The 19,058-nt window shown below is 39.7% G+C and overlaps 1 protein-coding gene across 2 annotated transcripts in view; it reads left to right on the top strand.

Annotated features, from left to right (window-relative positions):
• Positions 1-3,669: 3,669 nt before the first annotated feature.
• The window catches only part of frk (fyn-related Src family tyrosine kinase), a 114,060-nt gene continuing 98,671 nt past the window's right edge, over positions 3,670-19,058 (top strand). The window contains exons 1-2 of one of the 2 annotated variants that reach the window (XM_072555673.1): positions 3,670-3,871; positions 4,497-4,909. In XM_072555673.1, the coding sequence (XP_072411774.1) occupies positions 4,560-4,909 (350 nt within the window). In that variant the 5' untranslated portion in view covers positions 3,670-3,871; positions 4,497-4,559. Of the gene's footprint in view, positions 3,872-3,897; positions 4,910-19,058 lie in introns of those variants that run through there. The other variant, XM_072555663.1, reaches the window with a different exon arrangement.

Raw genomic sequence — 19,058 nt, forward strand, 5'->3', positions numbered from 1 at the left:
ACACCATCCCCTCCACCCCACCACTCTGAATCTTAACTTAGAGATGCTGCAGATTCTGAGAAGCTGCAGTGACGGGAGTTCTCCAAAGGATGTAAGGAAGAAACATCTCTTTAACCAAACAGGATTGCAGACAAGCAGGTGATGAAGTTAACAGCAAATGGTTGATCCCTTCAACTTGGAGAGAGCGTACTAAATGAATATAGAATCTTAGGAAGGCTGATGTGCCAAGTTCATATTATGAATCAATGCATCCTCTTGCACATCACACTCTAGGGCAACACAACTTGCAGCTCTACTCATTCCTCTCTCTCTCTCTCAGGCACGCCACATCCTAATTGAATAAACACCATTCCCTATCACCCTACTTTCATTTTGCACTCATGCCTTATCGTCACCCTTCACAAGTGGTGCCTGCCACACCTCTGCACCAAAGGCATTATCAATTTTCACATGCCTTGGTTTTCTCTTCTTGCACAAAACTATAGCCTGATACACAATGACAGCAGTGTGCACCATCTACATGCATTGCAACAACTCTCCAAGGCTCCTTCGACATCCCTTTCCAAACTTGTGACCTTTTTTTTAATTCTCCACTTCAGAGGGCTGTGGAGACTTAGTCACTGAGTACGTTCAATACTGATAGATTGCTACAAAGAAAAATCATCAGTGGATTCCGGGTTAGGGCAGGAAAATGGTTTTTCTTTTTATTCATTCACAGGACAAGGGCATGTGACTTTCACCACCCAGAAGGACAAGGGCAGCAGATACATAGGAACACCGCCTACATTTTCACCACATACCATGTCATCCTGATATGGAACTATGTTGCTGTTCCTTCAGTACTGTGGGAATAAAATCCATGGAAACTCCTTTCCTAACAGCACAGTGGGTGCCCCTATACCTGCAGTGATAAAAGAAGGCAGTCGTCCAGTAACTTGTCAAGGCTAATTAGATACAGAAAATACATGCCAGCCTAACCAGTGATGCCCACATCCTTTGAATAAATAAATGTATAGAAACACCAGCTGGTGAGAAGCAGAGACATAGGGAGTGTGCACAGTGATACTCTAGTGGCAGGCATTGTGTCTGCCATTTGCAAAATGTGCTCACCTGCTCCTTTGGGAAGCAGGTCTTGTCTTTGACTTTGCTGATGTCAGCAGTTATCCGGCATAAGGTGAGCCTCCTATGCACAAGACATGTCAAGAGAGCTAATCCTCTGCTTGTAGACTCTGTGTTAGGGGTTTTGCCTTCTTCCAGCTGGATTCTACTGTCTATCCCAAATGCTTGTCAAATAGTAAAAGCAGGCTATGGTAGTGCAAATGCTTTGAACAGCAGCAGCCACGACTGGAAGTTTTAAGTGTAAATAGTTTAATCTATTGCAGTTTCTCATTTTCATTAAAGGATCTCTTCCTACTATTGAGATATCCCTGAGACTTTGGTAGGTATTAAACAGTTCCACTGCTGGGAATTCCAGGACTCAAGGTCCAAAGAATAAGCCAAATTACATTAACAAACCTCCAAAATTGTCATTACTTACCCCTGCATTTCCAAGAACCATCTCCACTTGTGTTCAATACTGCCATGCTGAAAGAGGACAGTGAGATCACATTGACATTCAGACTTTCCTGTCCTGCTCATTTTTCAATCCAGCTCCTAATGACCTGGAGACATTTTGCCCAGGTTCACTGGATTATTGGTCCAGTTCTCTGGTTTACTAGCCCATGGCATTACATGACAGTACACAAATATACTATCATTTGATTTAGAACTGAGTAGACTTCAGTCATCAAAGTTTTAAAATTTTGCATGAACCAGTTAGCTATACCACATCAGAATATAACTTTCACATCTTTAGTCAGCAACTGCAAGGCATACTTTGACTTTGAAAATGGTGGTTGAGATTATTAACTTGCACTATCTAATATACAGTTAAATGTTGCTTTTGCTTTATAATGAAGCTGTGGGAATTGCATGCAATTGGGTGAGTTTCCTTGTGTCTGGTGTCTGGAGTGTTTTTTTTCTGTTTGATAGAACTGACTACAGTGATGTTGGTGTGACTATGATACTCAATTTCAATGTTTTCATTGGTTTTATGCATTATTTTAGCAGTGAGCATGTAAGTAAAATAAATGCATCAATAAAAAAAGTCCACACATTCTAGTTTCCAAATGATCATTCAACAAAGAAGCTTATGCATTTCATGAAAGAATATGGGGATGACATGCCTAACAAAACTATTTGTACATTTTATTTATGCTAATACATTAGATTACACAGTTCTAACATTATTATTTTCTTCTTATACTTCAACTTTCTTGACAGGTCTGAAGGGTCTGATTGCATTATTTTTTCAATGTGTGGAGGTTATCTTTCACAGATTGCACAATTGCCTATTATTCATTCAGCAAAATCTTAATACACACCAATCAGATTGCTTCCAATCTTTCCATTATTAAAAAAAAGGACTTTCTAAACATTTTTTATTCAACGTTTAAAAGATGACCTTGTTTGCTCACAAACAGGGACAATTCCTCATTTCAGGGCAAAATCACCTGCAAGTGAGTCCAGGTGATCAGCTGCAACTATCATCAAGGTAAACAAAGTAGGTTTAAGACTTTAAAACTGTCCCAGGTTTCTCCCACCAGTTTAAGAAAATTATCCAGGAAATTCTGATTTGTTATGAATAACTGCCCACCAACTTCTCATGGGCAATAACGGTAATAAATTCTGGACTTGCCACGTGTCTACTTCCTGAAAAATAAACCTTGTTCAAAATAAAACATTGAAGTGAGGGGTAGCACAGTGGTCAGCACTGCTACATCATGGTGTGAGGGACCTGGGTATAACCCCACCCTTGGGCGACTGTGTGGGTTTCTGCCAGGTGCTCTAGTTTCATCTCACAGTCCAGAGATGTGCAGGCTAGGTGGATTGGCTATGCTGAATTGTCCCGTAGAGTTGATGGATTTGTAGGCTGGTGGGTTAGCCATGGTAAATATGGAGTTAGGGAGAGATGCATTTCAGAGTTGGTGCAGAATCAATGGGCCAAATGGTATTTTTCTGCACTGTAGGGATTGTACGATTATTTTTCTGATACATTTTCACACATGCTAGTCAGATTGGCTGGATAGGAATTGTTGATGCAATAGACTTCACAAAAAACGAAGTTTGAATCTTTGGACATAACCTGTAACATATAAATAAAATCAAAAATGCTTCATAGGAACAAAATTTGACAGGGAGCCACGAAAAGAGATGTTGGGTAGGTGATCAAAAGCTAAGATAAAGAGTTCCATTTTAAGTAACATGTTTAGGTTGCTCACTGTTGCCTCGCAACATCAGGGACCTGGGTTTGATTCCAGACTCCTGTGAAGTTTGTATGTCAGTGCTTCTCACAGTCTGAAGATGTACAGACTGGCTGGATTGGTCATGCTAAAATTGCCCATAGTGCCCAGGGACGTGGAGGCGAGGTGGATTAGCCATGGGAAATGCAGGGTCATAGGGACGGGATGGGTCCCTGGGGAGGATGCAATTCCGAGGGTCGGTATGCCGAATGGCCTGCTCGCACACTGTGGGGAGTCTATATTTGCTCTTATAAGGAGGCGGATACCTTTTGGGAGGGGTGGGGTGAGGTGGAGGGGCGAATTTCTGGAGTTTAACCCACTGTCAGAATTCAGGATTTGAGTCGTACCACGTTCTGCTGCAATTTCGGCCAATCAGCTTTCCTACGTGAGAAGGCAGGTTGCGATTTTGCTCAAGAGTCTGTTTGGATTTACCGAAATCCCTGAATCCTTTCAAACAAACATATTTCGTCAGATCGTAATCATGGTTAATAGTCTGAACTGTTTCAATGTACCCAAAGGGAAAGGCGAAGGTAAATCTGACTACTCTGATGTGCAGCAGGTGTTTGAAGCTTTCATTGTTTGTTTGGCAATGTTTTGTCTCAACTCTTTCTGGCTGGATTAAATGGGCAACTGACACCTTACTCAGTTGTCTTAGTTTTCTCCTGTTTTACTTTGAGACTAGGGAATGGACAGACATTCGGGGACAGACCACATCCCGTGTGTGAACAGATGTTCTGTCCTTTAAAACCTGGTCCCTGAATTTTCCATAATCAGCTCCAATCTCAGCGGAAACGTACAACCAAGAAACGCCCAAATCAGAGGGTGAATGGTTTAATCGGACTAACGCTTTGAATGATCTTTTCCTCGCTAATCTGCGCTTTCTGGGGGAACTACCCGACCAGGAAATAAACTAAGTTCACGGTCACCGGGGCCGTAGCTGCCTGATACGTGTTAGGTGTGTCGATATTGTAGCAAAGTTTCAGTGCAGATCATTGGCACTTTTTACCGAAACAAATACTTCCTGGTTCAAGCTCCAAGTCGAGAAAGGGTTGCGCTGTGAAGCAGCAAAGACAATATGTAAAAAAAGTCTGTCTCCATTCAATTCCTGTCTTGTTCCAAGTCGTTCAGGGAGTTTGTTCATTGATTTATTTTTAGGAATGTCTTCCCTTTCGGAGACGGAGTAGAGAGGATCCATAGCAGAGTGGAGAACGGACAAACATGGGGAATTTCATACGGACTCACTGTGCATGTCTCAGGTGTATCTGCCCCTGTGTCTTCAAACCTGTCAAGCTCAAGGATCCAGACAGGTCGCTGTCTCCCAGCGAGCCCACTCTGCCTCGGCCGCCCCCGCCAGAGCCGGTGCTGCAGCGCAAGATCTATGTCGCTTTGTACGACTACTCGGCTCGCACTCCCGAGGACCTGAGCTTCGAAGCGGGAGAAATGCTGGAAGTTACCGACCAGTCACTGGACAATTGGTGGCTGGCTCGGTCACTGTGGCGAGACGACAACAAACAAGGCTACATTCCCAGCAATTACGTTGCTCTGGACTGCAGTATAGAGGCGCAACCGTAAGTAGACAATATTTACATTTACTTAAGGCAAAGAAACGTCAGCATAGGCACCGAGTTGCACGGACCAGGAGATCCCACCTATTGATCTCTGCAGCTGGATGGAATGAGCAGACCCCTGCCAAACGGGTGATTAGGAATCTTCAAGCTGACTTGGGCAATGGCTGGAGAGCGAGCAGGACCTTACCAAGTCCCTGAATGCTGATAAATAACTATTACAATTGTCTTAGGTTGTTCTGAGTTCCCGTGCTGGAATAAATAACTGCTGAAATCGTCCCCTTTCCTCTTTATATCTGTGAAATCTTTCGTGAAATTGTTGCAGGAGTGCCTATGGATAACTTGATCTGATTCAATTTACTTTGTGTTGTCCCTTTTAGATTTACATCTGAAGAAATTGTAGTTTTGAAAAAAAATTGTTGGTTGACAGTCATAAATCAATTTGGTCACTTACACGTAACAGGTATATTATCTGTTTAACTACTGTTGCAGGGTACATATGTTCTGATCTTTCCAGGAAATGTGTTTGAATGGTTTAGTGCTAAATTGTATAGTGCTTCATATGAACAAGATAGTAGTAGATTGAGAAACATGCTGCAGTCTATTGGAGTGACTGGAACTCAGGCTTATCAAACAATACATAATTTGATTAATATTTATGATAACGTTTTTGCTGTATTAAGACCAGCATTATCATACTCCTATGGGTTAACAGGTCTGCTTGATTCAGAGGTAATATAGCCAATTTCAAGAGATCTGTTGTTAGGTTCTTCGACTTTCAACACTCCACCAAGTAAAAAAGGAAGTTATGAAAGGTTCTGGAGAATGGTTGTGAAACTGGGAAAATAATTATAAAGGTGCGCAAATGAAAACAACAATCTTGAGCAATGAACAAAAACAAGTGGGAGGATACATTTTAAACTATTAACCTGCCTGTTGGAAAACTGTGTTGGAAAACATTTCAGGCTGTCACTTGAGAGCTAATTCACACAGGGAGAACGTGAGGACTGCAGATGTTGGAGACCAGAGTCAATAAGTGTGGTGCTAGAAAAGCACAGCCAGTCAGGCAGCATCTGAGTAGCAGGAGAGTCAATGTTTTCAGCATAATTTTGGAATGTCAACAGTCCTGCTCCTCGAATGCTACCTGACTGGCTGTGCTTTTCCAGCACCACACGTTTTGACAGCTAATTCACACAGTATAAATATTTATAAAATCATAACATTGTTAGCTATCTAGTATTTGGTTAAGTCTTTTATGTTGTCATACATATCATACAATGTTCTTAAGTCAATTACAGCCTGGGATTTGCCTGTTTTTATTTGTTGCATTATGCAAATAGATTGTAAAAGATAATGAGTTCTAGTTCATCCCTGATTTTAAATGATCTAAAAACCTTGAAAGGAAAAGGTTTTTCCTATTCTCTCCACTTCCATCCATATAGATATATGTCTGCTTTGTGATGGTGAAAGAGAGATGTGGTTATTATGAGGTTGTTTTGATGTCCCATTTTGTCATCTTAATTGCTGTTTATATATGATATACCTTAATGAAGGTAAAGGCTTAGGTTTACAGAGGTTCACCTGTTTTCAAGCACTACTTAAACTGATGACTCATAAGCAATTGATAAGTATTTCCATGACAGCATGTAGCAATTTGGAATGCATTGCCAAAATTCAATCCCTGCTGATCGGAATGGTATCATAATTTCAATTATTTTATTGAAGCTAATGTACCATAAGAAATGCAATAGGAAGTATAGATTCATTTGTTTTCACCATTACAAGTACCCAGTGTGAACTTCTGTGCAAGTTACATTTCACTTGGGGGTCAGTGCTGCTGTAATAACGTGTGTTGCAGTCTGGAGCTGAATACAGTGGTGGTAGAAATTCCAATTTTCTTTTGGCAGCATAGCTGTACTGCTGTTGATTTGATTTGTTGCAGTCATGTGTACCTAAGTACAATGAAAAGCTTTGTTTGTGAGCAGTACAGGCAGAAGCAAGGACATACAGATCATAGGATGCTTTGACAGAGTGAAGCAGACAGGTTATACGACACAGGAGGTGCACGAAGCAAGATTAACATTAATAAGATCAGCATTAATTGAAGTTAGAGAGTGGTGTGTGTGTGTGTGTGTGTGTGAGCCAGGGTGGGAGGGATGATGTTGGTAGCCTTTCTGTGGCAGCAAGAAGTGCAAATAGAGTCCATGGATGGAAATTTAGCTTCTGTGATGGCAGCATCCGAGGATCAGGAGGGTCGACGTTTTGACCATAAACCCTTCATCAGCTTATGCTCAAAATGTTGACTGTTCTGCTCTTCGGATGCTGTCTGACTGTTTGTTTATTTGCGCTTTTCCAGCGTCACACTTTTTGACTCTGATCTCCAGCATCTGCAGTTCTCACTTTTTCCTGGCTTCTGTGATGATCTGGGCTGTGCACACAACCTTCTGTTGTTTCTTATGGTCCTGGGCAGAGCAGTTGCCATACCAGGCTACTATTCACCTGGACAATTTGCTTTCTATGGTGCATCTGTAAAAGTTGGTGAGGGTCCTTATGCTGAATGTGTCTAAGCTGCCTGAGGAAGAAGAGGCATTGTTATGTCTTCTTGACTGTTGCATCTACATGGGAAGTCCAGGACAGATTGCCGGTTATTGTCTCAATGATCTCAGTCCTGTCAGCCTCTGCTCCTTGGATGTAGATGGGAATGTTTTCCTCTGTTCTTCCTGAAGTCAATTTTCAGTTCTTTTGTTTTGCCGACAGTGAGAGAGAGGGTATTATCATTACGCCATGACGTCAAGCCCTCTATCTCCTCTCTGTATTCAGACTCATCATTGTTTGATATCTGTTCTACCATGGTGATGTCGTCAGCAAACTTGGAGATGGTGTTCATTTGGAATTTGTCTACAAGGTCATGGGCATACGAGGAGTACTTTAGGGTGCTGAGAATTGCAAGCTTAGGGGGTGCTGCAGTGTGCAGGGTTATTGTGAAGGTGATGCAATTGTCCATCTTCTCTGATTGCAGTCTCGGATCTAGGTCTCAGAGTTTTGGGATTCTCTTGTTCTCACCGTCCACCAATGGCATGCATTGGAAGGATTTATAAAAATGTATTCAACTTTCTGACCTTGTTATGAGCTCAACCTCCACGGCCACCAAGACCCAGGGAAACCCGAGCTTCTGTCTCAGACTAGGGATGTCCATTGTGCCACATGACCTCTTTGTAATGTTATGTGGTGCTGATCACTCACTGCTAATGCTAATTGTTGGGGAAGCAATGGCAATTAATAGGAAGAAAATGTGTGAATTTTCACCTTGACTGTAAACATATTTTGTCCATGATTACGCATAACACATCTTCAGATAAACGTTATCAGGTCACTTTCAAAATATCCCAATTTATCTGAAAATAGTGAATCGTTGGTCACTGCAGCACATGAACAAAACATTCGACACCTGTGCTTTCTACATACACACACCATCTAATTCTACACTTCTGTTGGTTGTCTTTTTTTTTAATCGTTCTTAAGCAGCTATCTTTAAAACAAAATCACAACTTTACTTCAAAAATAGCTTTGGGCAGAGGAAGCCATTTTCTCATTTGGCCTTCAAGGTTTTCACAAAAAGAAGTCTTGAACTCTCATTCTCACTTCATGACTGAAATCTCTCATTCTTGTTAACAGTTTAGTGATTGCACAGTGTATCTGTTTAATAGCATTTGTATCCTTCTTATATTGAAGTGCCCAACAATGGCCATGCCTGTATAAATCAGCATTACCTTCTTCCTTTAGTGTTCTGTGCCTCTGTCCAAAAAATCAAGATTAATGAACATTTTATGTCCCATTTACCGACATATGCGGCTCCCTTTAATAACCTTGTGTCAAGCTTTCTCTATTCACATGGATACCCTAAAACATTTTACATGATATTTCCTTCCTGTATTCTTTTAAAATGCCTAATGTACTTTTCCAAAGAATTACTTTGCCAACTGCCTGCCCACCCAACTATTGTATTTCTGCAGTATTTCACATTTCACTGTATAAACGATAAGGCAGCACACCCAGTACAGACTCTGGTGGAGCACTGTTTTTGTTTTTTGCTCTCTAACCATCTGTCAAAACGTGTCGTCATTATTATCCTCATTGACCTCTTGAAATGCTTATGAAAATGAACATAGATCAAATTCAACACATTGTACCATCAGCTCTTTCTCAAAATAATTGTATCGGATCAATTAAGCACATCATGGCTTTGAGAAATCTACCCTGACTGGCCTATATTAACTTGTGTTCTGCTAGTTTCACCCCATATTGTTACAAACTTCTATGGTTCAGTGACAGTTGAATTAAAACTAACTGTTCTGTCTTCAGAGCTTTTAAAATCTTTTTCACGCTCCAGTACACAAGCTTTTATAAAACCTGATGGAAATAGAACCCCACTATTTCTTTCAAAATTTTCAGCATCAAGACTTTTAGTTGTATTAGGCTGCAAGTGAAGTGTGCACCTTTTAGAATATTGTTTTGAACCTTTTTTCAGAGTAATAATGACCATTCACTAGCTGTTTTTCTCCTACCTTTGGTGGTTTCACTGCCCAATATAAATATTTGGGACTGTTGAGCTCAGAAAGAGGATTATGTATATTTGTGATATTCTACTTTGGAAACTTGGGACCATTTAATGTAAAAAATGTGAAATAGAGACAAATAACAGCTCAAAGTTGAAATATTTAAATATTATTACTGTGTCGGTGACAGTGTATGGAATTTTCATGGTGGTGTTCCATTCCTGATGGTGGAATGTAATGTTGACAGCACTTCTGCTCTCTTGCTTTTTGCTGGTTCCCACACAACCAGTAAAATTGGTGCTAGCAGCATGTACAGGATATAAGCGTGATTGCATAATTGGCAAAGCTTTTCCATGCTGATTTGTGTACCACTAATAATGCAGCAATTCTATTGTCATTAAAATAAAACTCATGAGGGCACAAAGAATGCACAGCTGATTTTTCACATTTAGATTTCAAAATTACTTTCCATTACATCAGTTTTGTTTTATTCATGTCTGCATCGTCATTAATATGGAAGTAACTTAGCCGGAGAGCTAAATGCTCTGGCATGCCTTATCGTTGGTTATAGGAGTGTTAGTGGGAGTCCTTTATTATTGAAGAGAGAATATAGTGTTTTATGTTCACTCTTTATTGAATGTTCATATTATCTGGTGTTGTGCTTGCCACTCTGTGAGACATGGCTAACCATGCAGGTTCAGCTGGCTCTCCCATCTATGTATCTAAAGAACGTTGTCCGAGATCACTCTCCATTGGGATAATTGAAACCCTGTAGATCAACTCGAACAGTCAGGACCACATGAGGACAATATTAACACTAGCCCTTGTGTCCCTCATTTTCTTACCTTGGTGACTATTCTTACCACACCTAGGATGCAAAGCCCCTTACATCATCTACTCCTGCACATCTCTAATCTACCCATTGCACGGCATCCTCTGTCCTCCTTTGGGACTCCTTTTCCAGTCATTTTATATCCCTGACTCCACAACGTGCTGGTCGCAAAGCCAAAGTTGTCATGCTGCTGCTACCCTCCCTTGAGCCACAGACTTCAACAGGGGGAAGTGACCTCAGATACACTGCATTAAGCGGACTGTTGCATTCCAGTTTTAAATTAATGTGCCATGAAAGTCTTGTGAACTGCTGATTTTATCTTGAAGGGAAGATGTGTTTACAAACATGTTAATGAGTATTCATGGCAAGCAAATGTATTACAGGTGTAGTCTGCTACAGGGCAGTTGAGACCGAATATATCTCACTCTGCTGACTCTATTGCTGTATCTCAACCTGCTGTTGGAAAATTAACATTTTGGCTTTGGTCTTATTCAGTCATTTTGCACCATATTTCATGCACTTGTGTGTTCTATAAGTTTGCATCTCTACCTTTTCCCCCCTGTAAGTCCCCCAGTACCTTTCTACATTTAAAAACTCATTTCCAGTTTGATTAACAGTTAATTATGGATCAAATGCTGTTTGTTTGGAAGCATGATGTAGTATAAGCCAGTGAAGATGTTGCCAATTATAGCAGCACTAACTGACAACAAAGTACCAGTTATGTGTTTCTCTCTGAGATTTTCTGTGTATAAATTTATATTTTGGTGAGACAAATCACTTTATCATCGCACTATCAATCAACAAAGGAGACAATGTACCAGCACCACTTACCTTATCTGTCTCATAATGGCTTGTTATTGTGTAATGTTTTTGATTCATTGTTTTTCCTTCTATTAGATAACTTATAGCTAAAGTTAGAGATGCAACCTTATGCTGACCACTTGCTCCTACATGTCATTATGACCAAGGAATAGGGTTGAATTGGCTCAACTCTCCCAACCAGTTGGAACAAAAGCTTTTAATACTTTTTGATATGCAGCTACATCACCTTTCAATTAAAATTTAGTACTGATCAAAATTAAGGTATCAATTACAAGGTTTTCTTGAGTGAAATAGAGAGGAATTTTATTGCTTACTAACCCAGAGAGAAAACAAATCATAAAATGTGACATCAAACATATGCACAAACATAGATAAAATGGTTTAAAAGGGTAGAGAGTCCAGAATGATAAAGAGGTGAACAATATGTTATTTAAAAAGTTTGTGGGAGTCTTTAAGTTGTTATAGTTGAACCTGAGACCACAGAGTTCTCAGTGAATGAATGATTTTCTGATTTCTTTTCACAGAAGTTGGCTTTTGAGATGTTAAGACCAAAAATAGAGAGCGAGTCTTTCAGCATCTGCTGATGGAAATCCATGTACCTTCTCTCTTTCAGCATAAAAGCTGTTTTTCTGAAATATAGCCCACTTGTGTATTTGTATGTATGGCATTTCTGTTTTCAAAACTGGATAATTTGTCATTTACTTTTATCCCCTTACGTGAAACTTCCAGGAGGCTGTAAATCAATAGCAGGAATTTCTTCACATCTAACTGAACTTTAGTGCCTTTTAATAAAGCGTTAATTTTGACTCAGGCTGTCTTTGTGTATCTCACACAGGTTACATATGCATGGCTCAGCCTGGTCTGGGGGCTACTGTGGCTGACTTCACAGAATCACAAAATTGTTATGATGTAGAAAGAGGCCACTTGGCCCATCATAATTGCACTAACTCTGAGCAGCGCATCTTGGGGTTAATCTCCTGCACTTTCCCCGTAATTCTGTTTCCATTTAAATAACTATCCAATGCTGTCTTGGATGCAACAATTGAACTGGCCTCTACCACACCCTAAGGCAATGCCTTCAAGGTCCGAACCACTTGCTATGTGGGAGTTTTTTTCTCACCCTGTATTTGCTTCTTTTAAAAGATACTTTAAACCTGCCTCTGGTGCTCAATCCTCTGATAAGCAAGAACAGTTTCCCCATCTATCCTCTCCAGAACCCTTATGATTTTGAAAATTGTAATCAGAATTCTCCTTGACTTTCTCCTCTCCAAGTAAAATATGCTAACCTTTCTAATCTTTCCTCATAAATGACATGTCTCATTCATGGAACCACTTGCGTAAACCTCTTTTGTACTCTCTCCAGTGTGTTCGCATCATTCCTGAAGTGGGTTGCCCAGAACTCTACACAGTGCTCAAACTGAGGTCCAATGATATTTTTATAGAAGTTCACCATAACTTTCCTGCTCTTGTATTCTATGCCCTTACTAACGAAGCATACTGTATGCTTTGTTAACTACTTGCTCTACAGTTTTGTCGCCTTTAATGATTTATGCACAAAAAAACCCAGTTCTGCTCTCTACTTGTGCGTATCCTTTGGAATAATGCCCTTCATTTTCAAATCAACCTATTCGCAGATGTTATTGCACACCTCTGGAGAAGGTGGGACTTGATCCTGGGCCTCTTTGTGTGCACGTAGGGATTGTATCACTGCACCACAAGAACCCCTGTCTCTTCAAGTTCCTTGTACCAAATAAATTGCCTCTCACTTCTCCACATTGAATGTGGCATGTCACCAATCCGATAACTTGTTAACGCCCTTTCTGACTTTCTGACATATTTGACTGTCTTCCCCACTGCTTTCACTGGATAAATAATTCAAACTAGTAGATATAAATATCTGCTTCAAAAAGACATTCAATAAAGTTCTACACATACAGTTACTTAATAAGATAAGAGCCCACGTGTTAGAGGTAATATATTAGCATGGAATAGAGGATTTGCTGACTGATAGAAGAAAGAGTTGGGAAAAAGGGGTATTTTCGGGATGAGAACCTGTAACTAGTGAAGTACCATAGGGATCAATGTTGGTGCTACAATTATTTATTAATAATTTATTAATGTGAGTTTACAGATGAGTCAAAAATGGCTGGAAAGGCAAGTAGTGAAGTTGACATAAAAAGCCTGCAGTGATGTAGACCAGTTGAGTGAGAGGGTGAAAAACTTGGCAGTGGAATATAACATGGCAAAATGTGAGGTTTGATTAGATTCCCTACAGTGTGGCCCAACAAGTCCACACCGACTCTCCGAAGAGTAACCCACCCCTCTCTGACTAATGCACCTAACACTATGGACAATTTAGCATGGCCAATTCACCCGACCTGCACATCTTTGGATTGTGGGAGGAAATCGGAGCATCCGAAGGAAACCCATGTGATACACTTTTTCCGGAAGAATAGAAAAGCTGAATACTATTTAAATTGGGAAAAACTGCAGAAAGCTGAGAGTTTTGGGGGTCCTCATGCACAAATCACAAGAAGATAACAATAGGGAAGGTAGATAGACTGCTGAATTTTATTTCAATGGGAATGGAGTATAAATGTAGGGAGGTCTTGCTGAATCTACATAAGTCACTAGTTAGACCACATCTGGAACACTGTGAACAGCTTTGGTCCCCTTATTTGAAGAGAAATATACTGGCGTTGCAGGCAGTCCAGAGAAGGTTTACTTTTTGATTTTGTGGATGAAGGTGAGGTTGAGTTGGTTAGGCGTGTACTCACTGGAGTTTAGAAGAATGAGAAAATGATTGAAACACAGATGATTCCACTGTTATTAGGGGATTTGTCACAGTATTTGGGCAAAGGGACTACGACCTCAGGTAAAATCTCAGATTAAGGATTAATCCTTTTAAGACAGAGATAAAGAGGAACATAGTCCTCAAAAAAGTTTTATTTTTAAAAATGGTTTAACATATATATGAGCAGCAGGTGAAATTACAGATTCATTTTCCATATAGCACATATTCATGACAAAATTTAAATTGTAGGTATAAAGTATCCAGTTTAAGATCTGTCAGAACACGCCCTGTGAAGTTTGTAGAAATGTTTGGTTTCAAGTCTGTCCAAAACAAACACATTTGCATGAGACGTGCCTGGTTTAGAATTAAACTGAGTTTGAGATACTTCAATACGTAAAGGAGTATTTATGGATATTCTGGAACACAGTCACATCTTGGAGAGGTGTAGGTTCAGAATAGGCTTGGTTTGACCAATAGCATAGAGAGTAAGTTGAACCCAATAGGAACTGATGCAATTTGTCAGCTACATGTTGCTTGCCACATATGAGAATGGGAATAAAGATTGTTGGAATGACAACCAGGCTATGGACCTTCACATTGGAGCAGGAAGCTTTTGAAAAGAAAAATGAGGAGTGTGGAGAGGGGAAATGAAGTGGGTTATTTGTAGGGATTTGGTATGTTGTATACCAGGAGACAGGATGTAGGACATCTGAAATTGATTCAAAGGATGTTGACCTGTATTGGAGTTCAGAACCCAAGGAAGACTCGGTCCTGTTTGGAGAGAACCAGAAACTAAACTAAAGTACAGAACCACATGAGTTGTAATCTGACGATAATTACTGAAGTAAATCGGTGTGATAAGCAGATTGTGAGATAAACATGTGGTTAAAGCTGTGGGATGGGAACAATAGCTCTGCTTCATGGGGCAGTGACACTCGGAAAGTAACAAACTATATCATTGGGTTTATTCTATCAAAAAGTGTAGTCAGGGAGTCATAAGGACTTTAATGAATTGTGAAAGCTCAGGTAGAAAAGCTAGTATGAATAACAGTGAGGTGGATGTGTGGTGTGAACAGGTGTTGTTTTGATTCATTTATAATTTTATTAGCAATGACAATATATATTCTCAGTCACTAATTGTAATTGAAAATGTTGGTGGTGAGCAGTAACCTGGGTTGCATGAGACCTACATACTTAGGAGGGAACGCTAGGATGCTGACTTGGCAACTGTGAAGAAACAGTGGCACAATTCTAGGTAAGGATGGTATGTAGTTTGGTGGGGAACTTTCAGGTGTTGGCATTTGTATGTATCTCCTGCTCTTTTCTTTTTAGTGGTAGAGCCTCGATGAGTTGTTGCAGTCCATCCTATAGATATTACATGCTACTGCTACTCTGCGACAATAATGGAGGAACTGGATGTTGAAGTTGGTGGATAAACATTGGTAGAGGAGGCAGCTTTGTTTTCAATATTGCTAAGCTACTCGAGTATTGGAGCTTCACTCATCTGGGTAAGTGAAGATTATTCAGTCACATCCTGACTTATGCCTTGTGGACAGGCTTTGGAAATTTGGGAGGTACATTATTCACACAGAATTCCCAGCCATTTTGGATGTCTCCTTCCTGCAGCCCCACAGTTTGGGACAGTTAGATTTATGGTCAATGTTGACCTTTGGAATGTTGATAGTGAGAGTTTCAGTAAGGTAATGAGGTTAAACATCACAAGTTTGATTCTGTCTTGTCAGAGATAATATTTGCATGGTGCATCTGTGGTACAAATATTACTTGATAATTTTTAATCCAAACTGAATGTTGTTCAGATCATTATTGCATGCAAACCCAAACTTTTTTTTTGTATTTGAGGAGTTTTAAATGATTTGGAACACTGAAAACATAAGCAACCACTTCAGATTCTAACCATGTCCTTTTAGTTCCACGTTTTAGCAAATCTTGATCATGTACTATAAAATATATGATAAGTACCATACATCTTGCCACAATTTTGACATCTTAATCATCTTTTCACTTTCGTGCATTTGGCATTCGTTTCAACTCAGGATTCAGCAATATTTCAGCAAAACAGTTTTGCAAACTCAACCAAAATGTCGACACATTTAGAATTATCCACCGTGTTTTTCAAACATCATGTCTAACTCAAGTTTGAAACATTGTCACTTTGCTTATTATAATTGATGTGTAACTCTGGAAAAAGGCATGTTTTCGCCATGATGAAATGAAGCTGTCCATAGCACGAATGTACTGTGGTTGGAATTTTATAAATGAGAATGGATAACATGGATAACAGCTATAATTCTCAATATGTTTGACAATGGTAGAATTTTAATTGACTTCACATCAATCTTTTATTTATTTGTGAAAACAACATCCTTTTGTCTTAGCATGTTCCTGCACATTTACTATATACTGTGTAATACATTTGTTTCCACAGTTAAATGTCCTGTTTGTGTTTGGTGAAACTTTTATTAAAAATATGTAACAGTGTTTTCCCCAAGTTTCTCATTCTGAATTACCCATCCATGTACTGTAATGTTAAATTAATAGAAGACCACAACTTGTCTGTTATGGAGAACACAGTGCAGACTGTTTGATTAGCAGGTTGTAAAAGCAAACAATCATTCGGCCAGTGTTTGCTGAAAGCTATGTTTAAGTAAAGAGAACATGTTGCTTAACACTGGGTGTTCCCATTAAGAAGCTTCTTCTGTACAATTGGCAATAGCTTAGAGCATTCTTGTAAGGCAATCTGCAATAAATTGCAGAGAAAATTTTATTCAACTTAAATTAAAACAGCAAAGAACCAATTTTATGTTCAGAATAGTTCCTATTGATAATTGTTGCTTTTAAGCCAGTGGGTATTGTATTCTATATTGTAAGATCCAGAACTTTATTTAGAACTACTGCAACAGTACTTTTAATCAATTTGTACTCATCATTTTTTTTTGTTTCTCAGTTTTCTGTTGCACTGCTAATGTTGAGTGCTGGTTCCTTTTGTAGCATGCCCCAAGGGATTACTTCCTACGGAAGAGATTAAAGATATTTAAAGAAGCAAAATATGAAACTGTAACACTTCCACTGGAATAAAGATGGAAAATAAAAGATCCAGCCTTTCACTTCCTACTGGAAGTTTTGTCCAAAAAGTCAGAGCCAGTTGTCCAAATCAATTTTTCTACTGTACAGTTGTTGGAAATGTGAAAAGCAATGTGCCAAATTCAATCTCTTGAGCCCGTAAAGAGTATTGTATGTGTGTAAATATAAGAGTTTCCACAGCTCATTAGACTAGTAACTGGCACCAGTGTTTGATCTTGAACTGTAAGACTTGTATCAGAAGTTACTAAATTGTAATTATGTCCCCCACTGAGTGCATTTACCAGTTCATAGATGGAGCTGTTTTCACAAGTCAGCATATTGAATGTGGGATGGATAATCAATCTGTTAGCTGATCTCAGCAGGGGATTAAAACAGTGAACAGAAATGAAACAAGCCAAAGATTACTGAAAAATAATCAGGAACACTGATAGAAAATGAGCACATGTGGAGTGGCTCTCTCCTTGCTAGATATAAGTTGAAACTCAACCAGTATCAGTGCCACTGGGATCCGTGATTATAGCCTTTCATTTATACTCATTTGTGGGTTGTGGTGCCATTGCTGGGCCAACGTTCATTGACTATCCCTCGCTGCTCTTGAGAAGATGGTGGTGAGCTGCCTTCTTGAACTTCTGAAGTCCTGTCAATGTAGGTAGACCTACATGGATGGGAGGGAGTTCCATGACTTTGACCCTGTGACACTGAAGAATGACAATATATTTCCCAGTCAGGACTTGGAAGGGAACTTGCAGACGATGGTGTTCCCATGTATCTACACTCCTTGTCTTTTTAGATATAGTGATCACACATTTGGGAGGCATGACCAAGGAGCCTTGGTGAAATTTGGCAATAGATCTTGTATATGATACATGCCTCTGATATTGAATGTTGGTGCTGGAGGGAGTGAATATTTGTGGATATGGTACCAATCAAGTGAGCCACATGTTTTGTTTAGTTGGTGGTGTCAAACTTATTGAATGTTGTTGGAGCTGTGCTCTTCAAGACAACTGGAGGGTATTCCATCACAGTCCTGACTTATGCCTTGTAGATGGTGGGCAGACCTTTGGAGTCAAGAGGTGAGTTCTGCACTGCAGGATTCTAGTCTCTAAGCTGTACTTATAGACACAGTATTTATATGGCTAGTTTAGTTCATTCTGGCCAATGGTAAGCCATATGATATTGATAGTGGGGTGGGTGGTTTCAGCAGCACTAATGCAATTAAATGCCAAGGGATGACGATTACATTCTCTCTTGTTAGAGATTGTCATTACCTAGCACTTGTGTGGCGTAAGTGTTACTTGCCAAAGAATATATCTGGGCAATTTTCCACATTGGTAGGTACATGTCAGTCTTGTAGCTGCACTGGAACAGCTTGCCTAGGGATGTGGCAAGTTCTGGAGCACACATTTTCAGTATTATTATCACCTGCAGTGACCAAAATATAATTAGTTTGAGAAGATTAAAAGTACGTGGAGTGTTGAAACCCCTGACTAAAGAAAATGGAATTTGTGTTACTGTAAACTGTGATCCTACCTGAAAATATAAGCTTGCTCTGTATCTCAGTTGCTAAGTTGTAAAGTTGTGGCATTTAAATTGGTATAAGTGACAGTCATGGCTCTGTTTGTATCACTCTTGTCACCAAGTTACAAGATTTTAGGTGGAAGTTGAATTCCAGATAGTTTCACATACATTACAAGTTGCTACTGAGGTGCAATATTGTACAGTTAGAGGTGGTGCCTTTCAAATGAGACCTGAAACAGAAGCCCCATCTGCTCCTTCACGTGATGTATAAGACCATGTCACTATTTTGAAGAACTGTCCTAGCAAACACCTGTCCTTAACCAATGCAACAAAACAAAAATGGTCGTTATTCCAATAGCACTCCTTTTTGGCTGTTTCTGTGTATATAGACAAAACTGGATGAATTTTTTGTTACTAATAGCCATGTTTGGGAGAGAAATACAACTGTCCCAATGCAGTCTTGATTTATCATAATCATGTGATTGTTACCATGTGGAAGTAACTATATGCTACTGTTTTGCAGCCAGT

The sequence above is a fragment of the Chiloscyllium punctatum genome, chromosome 3 (assembly GCF_047496795.1).
Source record: "Chiloscyllium punctatum isolate Juve2018m chromosome 3, sChiPun1.3, whole genome shotgun sequence".
Lineage (NCBI taxonomy): Eukaryota > Metazoa > Chordata > Chondrichthyes > Orectolobiformes > Hemiscylliidae > Chiloscyllium > Chiloscyllium punctatum.